Below are 13039 nucleotides of genomic sequence, written 5' to 3'. Positions count from 1 at the left end.
GGAGGTAGCGGATTGCGATCCGCTACACTCGTACTGGTTCTTGGAAAGAACGTAAGGTTGGTGATCTTAGCTTTGCTTCCTCTAAGCTAAGTGATACGACAGCCTCGCGGCATTATGCGATTAAATAAGCTGTTTGCCAACGTAAAAAACCTTCACAAGTAAAGTGCTATACAACCCCTCACCATGTTAAATACGCCTTCATGGCTAGAATAGGTTTGATTCGTACCCGAATTCTGAAAGTACTGAATCCAGATGAGATATTCCACGTCTTCTACGGTGTTGTGGCCTTTGTCATAGGCTGCACCCTGCTGCAAACAGATCTAAATCTGCAGGAACGCGTGATCGCGTTTAATGCTTGCTAGCTTAAAGCAGCCAAGAAGAACGACTTTGTTCATGGCAAGGTGCAACTTGCAATGTAGTATGCTCTCGTCAAGTTTAGATTGTTCCTGCTTGACTCTATGTCAATCGTAATGTAGATGGGGTAAAAGCCGGATCGACGTAATGAGGTGGCGGATGCGCTCTTGCTTCGTCCCAACTATGGAAAATAGCGTGATACCGCCAGTTGGTGCGGCGATACGTGCATCGTGTATATGAGATTCAACGTGCGTTTGCGCCGCTGAAAGCTTTGGAAAGCAATGATTGAGCTCAGCTGTCGTCGCCACATGCGGTAGCAGCTTTGACCAGCCTGGCGGATATGGCAGAGTGTAGACAGTTCATGGGCACGGACTATTTAGTACGCCTCCGTATAACCCGTCCGATGATATCGGTATTGTATTCTTTGTAGAAAATCTGATCAAGTTGGCCCACCTCGCTTTTGTCAGCTGATTTGACAGAATATGGCCAATTTGTTCCTCGTCAATATGACTCGACAATTATTCTTATCGAGATAAAAATCACTGATTTCGCGACGTAGTGGAACCGGAATGATTTCATCCATCCAAATTTTATTAAAAGCCCCTCTACCGCAAAGGCGAGAGCCGCTTCGTGGCGGTGTCATAGGTACCCAAGGGTCTATATAACCATTTATGGAAAAGAAAGTAAAAAGCTGTGATGTGATAATTGACGCAAGCCTAACAAGTGGGAGGGAGCAACTCGATCCCAAACCGCGGCCTCTCTGCGCAATTGCTCAGGGGGATACCCAACACAGCCCAGTACTCAAGATTCCTCTGACAATATAATTGCGGGTAGTCAGCTCAAATCTGGCGAGCACCTTGGACAATGTATGCCAAAATATTGCTATTGAGCGCGACTGACTACTCGATACAATGGCTACGCAAACGACATATTTAGAATGCGCAGGAGCGCGAGCTATTACTGAGAGCCTGTACAAATCAAGGATACATGCCGATGCCAGAAGCATGAGACTCACACGAATATATTATGGGGCTAAAGATCTGATAGATTGCGTTAAATTTACTTACGTATGCAGTCTCTGTGGAATATGAGACCAAGTTGCGGCGGTGCTATTTTGGACCATTCACGGTCGAAGCAAAGAAGAAATTTAACTTTCTCTGAGTTCTCCGACGAGTTGCAAACATATCCTACCTGATTTACTGAAGCTATATCGTGATTCTGACCTTTCGAACTAGTAGGAAGTGAAGAGCTCTGCAGCATGCAAAGCATTTTCATTAGCCGCGATACAGTCCGCCCCAATCAAAATGCGCAGCTCTTAACTACGTAGGATATTTCAAAGCAAACAGTGCGGTGACGATGGTCAGAGAGAGGATCTAAGCTCTGGCTCATCTCACAGCTGGCGTAGCACAGAGATTGTGAGAGTCAGCCGCGAGAGGACCGCCCTCCACCAGCACTGCAGTGGTAGCCTTCTTCTGGGTTGGTGGGCTGGCAGGTTTACCAGAAATGTTACAAATACTTGGTGCATTCAAGGGTTACCTTACTCAGAAAAATGACGGGGTTTGTGGTCCACTTCAATCAGACTGACCTGATGTTGTGGACGCTTACGTCACCCCTCACCCTCGGCGGGATCGGCCTTGCAGATGATGCAGGGTCGTCCTTCATAGCCGCTGTCTACTAGTGGGATGCGACCAAACTTGCGATAAAAAGTACCCGTGTTTGGGAGATGTTAGAGCTGTCTATCTCATAAAGACGAGGGGGCTGTAAATTGCGGGAGCTTGAGAAGATGTGTCGTCGCAACGAAGTGTGCTTTTAATTTTGCAAAGCCACGCATCTGATGATGCTCCAGACGAACGTCTACATCGTTGAAGCTGGATCGAAAGTCATAAGACGGTGATACCTCACCAAGTTTGCTACCTGAGACATATACTCAGCTGCAATTTAGCAAGATTGAGCACCCAAGATATATCGCTCATGGAGGGTACAGGATTCACAATCGCTGTTGCTCCGAGCGCAGATGGTGCACCTTGAAGTGATAAGCTATTGCACAACTGAAGAGGCTTTCTTGCGCTAGTTTAACTTTGGGCGTGAGCAGAAGGCCCGAAACACAGAGGCGTGGAAGATCTCCGCATCAGCTCGACGAGCAACTTGGGACGGCTTAAATCATAAATCGCGACAAATAATTTGGGCAGGAATTCGAGTGACTCTTGCGCTCTAAGTTGAGCAAGCTGGCGATTGAGCCAGAGTCATTTCGTGAGTAATGTGCTGGACACCGTCGTGGACCCCACGGCGGGATATCGAGACATTTTGCCGGTTGAAAGAGCACGAAATTTGAACCTTATGCAGTGGGAAAGCTTATTCAATCGATGCCTTCTTCCTGGGGACTAGCTATTTCGTGGAAACATTGATGAGGGCGGAGATGATTGGTCTGGATTCGAAGAGCCACTGGGAGCCTAACTCATCGAAGATCTTCTCGGCATATCCACCGAGCGCTTCATGAAAGCGCTCGGTCGCGAAGACGGCGCATTTGACGGGAGTTCGTTATTTTTTAAAATTTGGCGCACGGTTGCGGACGGTGCAAGTGCATTAAGGAGAGCAGATATGGTAAAGTGAAGAGCGTGGATTACAATTTCCAGGCACAGTACTTTAAAAAGACAAAAAGGTGCGTGGTTCCAAATGTGATCTACAACATGGTGGGTGGACGAATTCTGTTATCATGTGGACTTAGCTTTACGCCATACGATGCAACAGTATTGATTTCAAAGCAGGGTTATTGTACTTAACTATTACATTACACTCGGTGAAATTTTGCATGTTGAACAGTTCCGGAATATCTGTTTGGTTATGATGACGGAACTCCTAAACAAATCAAGGGAAACTATTGACACGTGGGCTAACAGCGCATATCGTGTGCAGTGAAGCTTCTTGTCCGTCCGTCGAGGGAGAAGAAATATAGCAGACTTTTTAGTAGTAAAGAACAGTAATAGCTGCCTTGGCAGCAGAATCTCGTTTGGGTCTGCCGCAAAATCCGGTTGCTGTGAGGGTGGGGGCTCCGTGGGCGATCTATGTCATCAAAGTTGATTGATCACAGCTGATCTCGCAGCTTCCGTGGTACTCATAGTTTTATCCTCTGTGTTAGCTTAAATATCCCTAGAAGCCCCCTTCTTTCTCGGTTGAGAGATGCAAAAAAGACGAGTTATTATGCAAACTGATCAATAAACCAATTGTGGTGATATTTTTGTCCTGAAGGGAGCAGGATATTCTACAGACAAAAAGCTGTTCTCTTTTGAAACTCATTGAGGTTGAGTTCCGCGCACAGCTTAGGGTTCTTGGTTATCAATATTATTATCTCTTGGTTAAGCTGTGGTAGTCCGGATGGGATTCAAGCGTCGTGCAATTACGTTTGTCACGCAGAAGAAGAGGTGGCCTTCATGGTTGTGAAAGATTTTGGCTCTTCCACACCTGAATCAGCCTTTGCCATAGCTTATGCCTTTGCTCCAAGCAGATGTCGATGAACATAAATGTGTCACTGCATCTGAATACGGCTAGCTAAAAGCTGCAAAAAATAATTACCCAGTTCGAATCAAGGTTCAGCTTTCAGCGAAGTATGCGTTTGTCAAATCAAGGGTACGTTGCACGAGCTCAAGCCATTTGTAGTATATACAAGCTACACATTTCGCCCACAGCGACGTCGTCACCAAACCTCTTATTAGATTATTATTCTCCTTTGTTATATATTCCTTCGATAAAGAGTAAATTTGATTGGGATGATGTGGTGACGGACGAAGCTGTCGCGCTGCACGCTTGATGCGTCATCTCATGTCAAGATGGTACCATCACGCAAAGAAGATGCTCTTCGCAGGGCGTAAGATCCAGGCATGGTATGATCCGCTATTCGGAGTTTGATAAGCTAAAAATCGTCTTGCCTCCAGTAGTAATTTATCCAGCAAAAGCAAGCAAATTTACACCGCAACATATTTTTTGAAGCGCGAGACTGGTCGAAACACACATTTGGTAGTATTCCAGGACGAGGACATCATGAACAGTTTTTGTCATTGAAAGGCATCGCGGCCAAGGAATATGCACGACTTTGTGAGCACTATTTACTGGTGAATTAAAATGTACATATGGGAAAGATATTACGTGCGTAAGTGTGAATCGTGTCAGTGAGCGGAGATCTCGCCGCACCCTTAGATGCCCTTGGTGCAACGGGGTTGCCGTGCACTTAGCACAGGAAGCTTTAACATTCAGAGGCCGCCTTTATAGATTCACGCAGGTTAAGTTCGTGCGCTCTTAGAAGGAGCTGATCCGTAAGTTTTCAAGTTACCATCACCGTCCGATTTTTCTCATATATTGATGATGAATATTTTCTGGATTAGAACAAACTATATAAAGTTTTACTAGATTTCACTTAGTTAGTCGTATGCCTCATCAACACACGAAACGTACACAAAAGCCAATCCTCGCGTGTAGCCTCCTTGATTGAATGCCGCCGACGCGATGGGCGCTTTGTTTGAAGCAAAGTCAGTTTGTAGCCGACTCAACCTCTCTTACCCACAATACTTCTCTTACACAAAAAGGATTTTCCTTTTTTGCCCTCAAGTTCCGGAATCAAGCAAACGTTGCCCCACAACAGGAGCCTGTTGTGATCCCATCGACACCTGTATGCATAGTTCATGAAGGTGTCCAATCAACAAGTCAATATAGCTGATAAACACCTCCAGGTGAGCGATTCCACTTTAGGACCTTAACAACCATTCCCACTAACCCTCGGAAGCATGACTGCTAGACTTATGAAGCGTAATTACTTGTTCCGAGTTAACATGATGATCAACGTGTGTTCCTCACAAAGGTAACCGTCTTATATAGCGGAAAAGAATCGCAGAGCCAAAGAGGAACAAGGAGCTAAAAAGAGGAATACTCAGTTAACTAACACTGCTAGTTTCCTCTGCGATTTTAAGGTCACATAATGTTACAATTAATTCTTGTGAGACATATATTAGTATATTTGCTACCTGACTTTCTGAGCAGCCCACTACCCCTCCTCGTCGGAGTTCCGTCATCTTCGTTGGTACCGATAATTCAATACATGTATACTCATAACTACACTAATTGTAGAGTGAACTCGGTATAATTGTACCGTATTGTGTTTACTACAAGCGCAAGATGTACACCGATAAGAGTAAGCATTCCCTAGCGTCCGCATTTTTAAATCCGTATCGCGGATGAGTCTGCATTACAAATGAAAAAATCCAGATCAACATATTTGGAACTTTATTGAATATTTGAAATCGTGCAGAGGCATTTGCTTACCAGCGATTCTCGCTCTTGAACTCACTAAAGCTGCTTGCTATGTTGAGATATATCCTTTGCGAATAGTAAGTTATTAGGCATTTCATAAATCTTGCCCTGATCTAAGAATCGTGATACTGGTTGATTGCTAATACTTGAATTGAGCTCAACATTTGCAAGGGAATATCGTGGATTGATTTTTTCACAAATTTTTCGACAAAATCAACTGAGATCTCCGTCAGCACTTCATAGTTTCCTGGTTTGACTTTACTCTCCTCGTTATCAAATGGATTTTCAATATCCCCAATAACAGCAAGCTGTAACACTCCAGAATTAAGCTCATCAAAACCCGAAACATCACGAACTGTTCTTAAAGATGAGATTTGAATCAATTTATTGTTGAGCGATGGTGCATTTTTTCAAAAACGAGACCAAGTTTGATGTCTTTATTTCCACCTTCATGAAATGTCTGTCCTATCGGACAAAATTATATCTGCTTTTACATATCAATTGTTCAACGCTTCTATCAAGATAGCACGCCATAACTTAGGCGCATGAAGCAAGTGCGCTGGACTTCCCAATTCCACTTCCGCTGCGCCTCGTCTCAATTCGACATCATCTGCTTATAAACGAATTTTGCGATCATCTGTTTGATCATATTTGATAGGAAAGAATGTCTTTTATCGGCATAGTTCTGTGACGCTTCTTCACTAAATTAATAATTATTATGTCATTTGGTTGTTACCAAGATGTAACTAGAGGAGAAAAATATAACGTTCTCAGTTTTCTCGAAAGGTTGAGATTGTCTAGATACAATAATAAGAGTTAATCCTCCGGCCTGTTCGGCGGCAAAATAATAGTTTTTTCAATCCATCAATCATGCACAGCAATATCTAACCACTCCTTCTTCTGATTTGAAGAGCATTGCCGCCCAGATATGCAAGTTGACGCGTTGGATTTCCCGTTCATTGCCACAAAACCCGACTTGGTATTGGTTGCATTGCAACAACGATAAGCTTGAAATTTTCTTTGAGTTTTCCTGCCTCGATCAGTAGTCAAATCCTTAGTGGGCAACAAAAGTGAATGTAACGGAGATTGTCCGTCCGTGTATACACACTTACAGAGGAAGGCCTAGGTCAAATGTCATACGCGTGTTGCTCACTTCCAGCGAGCCGGTGACTCACGTAAAGAGGAAGAAAGCTGAAGTGACAGTGTTTCTTAAAGCCAATTGGCTTTCAGCCTCCCTAACCTGATAAGTGCCTCCAGTATTTGGCACAACAGAACTTATGGGGATATACGACCATACACTTAATGTTAGACTCAAGAAATTTGTGGTCCCCACAACCTATGTAATGGGACCTGGCCCATTGCACCATCCCCACTCACAAGTGAGTTTACTAAATTTTTCAAATTTTCCTCAGTTCTCCTTCAAAATCTTCTCCACACTTTAAGTCACGAACTGTATAACTTTCTCTGGGGTGACAACCCAGAAACTTGTTCCACATGATATCTTTGCCATCGAAGTTGGATAATGCTCCAATTTCACGTAATCCAGCGACTTTGCGCGATTGTGAGCTTGATCGTCATGATGACTTTCACGACCGACGTGTTCGACAAACTCTTCATTCGAATGAGTGCTCGACTGATGAATCGAATCTCGCATTTTCGCGCCATCGAAACAATTGCTCGTGCTGAAGGTGAACCACGAAGCCTCAAAAATATAACTTATATCCAGCAATCCAATTTGAATTTCACCCAGACTACCAACAATCGATTCTGGGCATGGGTTCATGCGACCAAACGTGCGGATATCCAACTGTGAATACCACTACAGACTTATGAAGGTACAAGATATGCACTTCCTAGCATTTTAGACTTATGAAGTACAATATATGCGCTTTCGTCCATTTAGCAGCGCAGATCGGGCTTACTCCGATATCGATGATGCTCGCGAAGTACGTTCAGCCATCAGTCGGCTTTACGACGAGAGAAACAGAGGGAGAAGAAGGGAGAGACAGCTTCCCTAAGCGGAGTCCGTCTTCGGATCCGCATCGAACGCGCGAACAATACTAGGATAATCGCGAAGAATACGAGTACGAAAATCCCTTGTGTTCTCGCTCGCTGGATATCCTAGCCAATTCACCAAGTGCCCTTCCGACCTCAGACGTTTCTCTCCGTCACCACATTCTCGACGTGGTAGTATCGATCTCCTCGTTGATTTAGAAGAGAAAGAGCGGTGCCGGGAGCGGGCGTCAACTCTGCTACTTCTGTAGCTTGACCACTGTCTTCGCCCGCCTTTAAATTGTGTTTCTCAAAGGTAAATATGCTTCTCTCGCTGATGATCTAGCGGCTGATCAAGGTGACTGATCGTGCGCCGTCAACACGACAACGCGGGAACGATAACTGACAAATCGTTCGCGAAGTTTGCGATTCCACATGGCGTCATGGAAACTTGCCTGGGGAATCGGATCCATCGATTGGAGCAGACTCTGCAATGTCTTTCTCCTACTGCAGTTGCTTCCGTTGATGGTGTGGAACCTCCTACCAAGCGACTTCGCTCTGGTTCGGGACTTCTCGATTATTCTCGTCATTTTGAGGACGATGCCGAGATGATGACGCCAAGGGATTTAGCCTTCGACCCGCGTGTTGTAGCCGTAGCTCTAAAGCCACAATCGTATACCCCTGCGTTGCATCAAGATTGGAGATTCGTTGTCGCGATGTTAGGGCTTGAGGAGTTCTACGTAGGATCGTGGATGTATCCTTAGCCAGCTTGACAGGTCGATAGTCCAGGGCATGACACTACTCGGAATAGACCGATGAAGCGAGGTGATGGCTTCGAGCTTCCCAAGCTTGAGCTTGCTTTGTATGATATGATCCTTTTATTTAGTAGTACAAAATCGTCCACAATAAAATACATTTTTTGCGTTGACAACCCATCTATCTGCGTATTCTTTTTGCAAATCTAGTGCGTTCGTCATAGCATCTCGCACACGTGTGATCACATTCACACGACTCATGATGGATGAGTCAAGAACATCTTTGAACTTGCGATTCACATTTGCATCACTGATTGTATTAATCTGGGAGGAAACTATTTGCCGAGCTCTTCCCGCACTTACATCGGAGATACCATCTATCGCACAATGAGGTAATAGCGGATTTACAAGCCATTCATAGACATGGCCTGAATCCACTGGATAAATGAACCGGATTGTTCATAACAAACTCAACCAATAGTAATCGAGTACAAAAATTGCAAGAGCCACTCGTCAATCTTGTATCATGATCAGAGACAATGGCATCGGCAACCTGTGATTACAAGAACACGTGATCAATAAACAATTTGGCCGAACCTTCGGTATCGATGGAATCGCTACACGGAGCGATGCGAACCGTCTTGCTGAGTCAGTCAACAAAGACGAGCATACCATTGTGACCATCAGCATTTTCAGGGAAGCCGAAGATAAGTCGTGCCCGACTTACTTCCAACAGTCAGTAGGAAAACGAAGACTCTGCAGTGACACTTGCGAGTGCTTTTGCCCCTTTTACCCGCTGACAGACATCGAATGTTTTCACGTATCGTGTCACCCACTTGGACATGTGGGGCCATTTAGATTGAGTGGTAGTTCTTCTCACGGTCGAAATGACGGGTCGTTAGCGTATCATGCGCCTCGTACACTATCTTATACTTCAAATCATCGTTGCAGGGAACTACAATTCGTGGCTCGTCGTCATGTTCAACATCATAGTGAAGGAGACCATTCTTCCATGCATAACATTGCAATCGTAATTTCAGGCGACCAGAAAGCTTTTATGGCATTCCATATCACTCAATGACAGTGCCCTGATAATCAGGTCACACTGGTCATCCTCAACATACGCTCGACGTATCATATCGAATACATCGTTTTTGATATGGCTGATATGGGCTATCTATGACGTGACAATTCGTCTGTCAGCACGTTCATTTTCCCTGGCATGCGACCGTAAAGATGTATCTTGCGAAAAATGACAACCAGCGTGCCATTCCATCTGACAAGTGAGGTGACTGAACTGCATAACGCAAGCTTGCTTGATCCGTGTGGAGTTGAGCCCAAGAGGTGAACACGAAACTTCACAGCGCATACTTCATTCCGGTAAGCTTCTTGTCGTGGACAGGGTAGTATTTTTCAGTTCGCTTTAGCTGTCGCGGTTGAAAAGATACGACACAATTGTGTCCTTCTGAGTCTTGGTGCAATGGATTTGAAACGCAGAAGCATCCCACACCACGATATACGATAAACGGATATGATCATCAGGTAAAGCAAGTAATGGTGCTTCCATCAAGCTTTTCTTGATTTGAGTTAATGCTTCTTCACAAGCGGATAAACACTTCATGGTACATCCTCCTTCAGAAAGTTTGATAGTAGGGCGTCCTATTTCCGCGTAATTTCTGCGAGAAGCGATACAGGTAATTTGACAAACCAATTCATTCCCTCAATCGTGATGATTCCGTGGCAGTGACTACTCCACGATTGCTTTGATTTTCTCAGGACCTGCGCGAACACCGTTCTTACCAACATAACAAACGAGGACTGGTGCTTCGTCAGCGCAAGAAATACACTTTGCAAGATTCGTTTACAATGAATGTTTACGCATACATTCTAGCACCACACGGAGGTGCTCCAAGTGCTTTCCATCAGCAGATCTGCCATTTGCGTCCTTCGAATATGCAAAATAGCGTCAAAACATGGTTGAGCAAAGTTTCGCAGTGTACACGAAACAGTATACAGCCGAACATACGGTAGATGATATCTTTACGCGGAATCGGTGTTTGAGCTGAAATCGTCTGCGCATTTCACTTGTTGTAAGCGTGAGCGATACGCCACCTTCCAATTGGATTACGCATACAAAACGTCGATGCGCTTGAAGGGGCTTGCTCCCTCTTACCAAACCATCAGCTTGCTCTTTTGCAAAGAAGTCATCAATATACTCACTTTGCTCACGCGATAGTAGCAACTGTCGAAGCACTGCATGTTTCAAATCAGGTTCATGATCAACTTCGAGTTGAACTCCACTTTCGATTTGAAGACCAGAGGGCGAGTTCGCCTTATAGACGTCTTCCTTGTATTCATTAACAAGTGATTAATGGGATCCTTCAAAATTGTCAATCCTTTGCGAGATTCCACATGCTGTCAAAATAACCGAATCATCCGTAAGTGATGATTAGCATAATTCCGCTGAATCGAACTTCGATTGTAGCAACACGACCCCCGCAATGTCATCACACTTACCATCGTGTAGGAAGCCATCGCAAGTGACTCCCTTGAGCTGCACCGGCTCTTTCATCGTCGGCAATGGTGCTAAAAGAATATCTGTTCTGGTAACTTCACAACCAGTTGTTGCATCCATAAGAAATGGCAGCATATTTGCATGCTATATTTCTTTCATGGGGAGTAGTATATTGGACTAATCCACCCCGCGGACTCAACCGCATCCTGAGCGAAAGTATCAGTACCACAATCAGCAAATTCCGTTGGTTCTTGCACATGTGTGTGCTCAACCACACAACGAGTGGGAGCATCACCTTCGTGGTCAATTATACCCATTGACCCACAATCTGACTCAACTACTGAATTAGTGGGAGTAGTGACATATACTGCGACAGTCGATTCCTTTAACTTTCCATTACACAGTTGTCGACAACAATTTTCTCTCTTGAGGGAGGTTAAACAACCTTCATCTCTCTCTTATAATTTTTTTCTGTTGGGCAAATCGCTATGCTCACCAATGATTCATTCGTTTTCAAGTGAACAGTTCCGGGCACCATGTTATCTATCGACACAATTCCTGACGGACCACACGTGGCCACTCCATTTGACTCCGTATCTTTTTTAACCTAGGGAATGTCAGTTGCATGACATATACCAAAAATTGTGGGTACATTCGACTACCGAGCGCTTGAACCCTTGTGCTGGTGCATAGCGAATGTGGGTTCATTACTCTTTAGAGTTCCCTCACGCAGCTTCTGTACATAGTCGTACAATGTGCTGTTGTCTTAATGGCATAACAAATCTGCGACCATTGTCGAAATGCCACATTCGGTGGAAGGAACATTGGTTTCATGGCCCTCTTCAGCTCTTGCCATGTGGCAAAGTCACCGGAGTGGTTGACTTCCCATGTCATCGTCTGATCACTCGCACGGCCATCCGAGTGAGCCATGGAATGGCATTTGACAATGATAATCACGAATTTGGGCATCGCGATAGCGATGTCCATATTTCGCTGCCAAAGCGCAAGATTTTCACCTTTGGACCCGTAAATGCTTTTCACTTTGACGGAACGTTCCGGGTGTACCGACGATGTTACCACAACTTGTAGTGTAGGTGAAGGAACTGGCGTCAGTAAGTTCTGCGATAAAATCCCAATTTTCCTTGCTCATACGCAGCAAAATTTACAAAGTGTTGAGTTATCGACTCTTGATCCAGTTGATGTACATCGGAGACCGTGTGATCTCCAATAAAAACTCGTAGCTTTATAATCACTTCCATTGCGAGTGTGTTAGAAGCGGATACTCTTCCTGTTGATTTGAGGACGACCACCGCATGTGGTGTCCACATCATCCATCGATGAATCCATCGAAGTAGTCGGCGTTGGGATATTCCAAGTGTAACGGGTATTGCCCGTCTGTGTACACACGTACTGATGATCTATCAGGGCAACTGACACGCCTCGACGTGTGTTACTCACTACCACCGAGACGTTGACTTTCGTAAAGATGAGAAAAGGTGAAGTGGCATTTATTGTGACATTCAATAAGCTTTTAATCTCCCTAACTTGATAAGTGCCACCAGTTCTGATACAACAAAACTGAAAGGGATATACAATCATAAAGGGTGTATTGTTTATGTTAGATACATGATTCTGTGGCCCACGCAACATGCGTAATGGTGGGACCTGGCCAATTACACAGAATAACGAGACAGCAAGCAAAAAATTAACCTGTCTCATGCATATTATATAGGCAACTTGGGTCATATTCTCCTCAAATATTTCCAGTTCTACTTAAGTCTGACGGTTGTTTTTATCAACATCACTGCCTTCGCCGCGAAGAAGAATGAGCTGCAGTACTCTTTTGTGCTAAATTAAGATATCGGCCCAACTTGCTAGGAATTTCTCGCAACCAGCCATCGTTTTTGGGATTTGTCTCGCTTAAACTATCGCTGGTTAGGGCGGTAGTTCATTAGAGAGCCTTCGGTAACCTTCAGTAAAGTCATAACGTATGTTCTTTAATACTGGGTGCTGTGGTTTCCCAATCCAAAAATATTTTCTCTCATTGTGAGTTCCCTGTTAATTTGGTAATAATCACCTTATTTGAGTCATGTAGGTAAACTATTTACCCTTTAATTTCTTCTGT

At 44.4% G+C, this 13039-nt stretch overlaps 1 protein-coding gene across 1 annotated transcript; it reads left to right on the top strand.

Annotated features, from left to right (window-relative positions):
• Positions 1 to 3198: 3198 nt before the first annotated feature.
• On the top strand, positions 3199 to 3436 carry PHALS_05589 (uncharacterized protein; the record flags this gene model as incomplete). Its single annotated transcript, XM_024719158.1, has 2 exons — positions 3199 to 3259; positions 3333 to 3436. 2 exons carry the CDS (start codon positions 3199 to 3201, stop codon positions 3434 to 3436), a joined length of 165 nt encoding a protein of 54 aa, XP_024584484.1.
• Positions 3437 to 13039: the final 9603 nt, after the last annotated feature.

The sequence above is a fragment of the Plasmopara halstedii genome, assembly GCF_900000015.1.
Source record: "Plasmopara halstedii genome assembly, contig: Scaffold_2904, whole genome shotgun sequence".
NCBI lineage: Eukaryota > Oomycota > Peronosporomycetes > Peronosporales > Peronosporaceae > Plasmopara > Plasmopara halstedii.
This window is presented reverse-complemented; position numbering and strand designations above follow the sequence as displayed.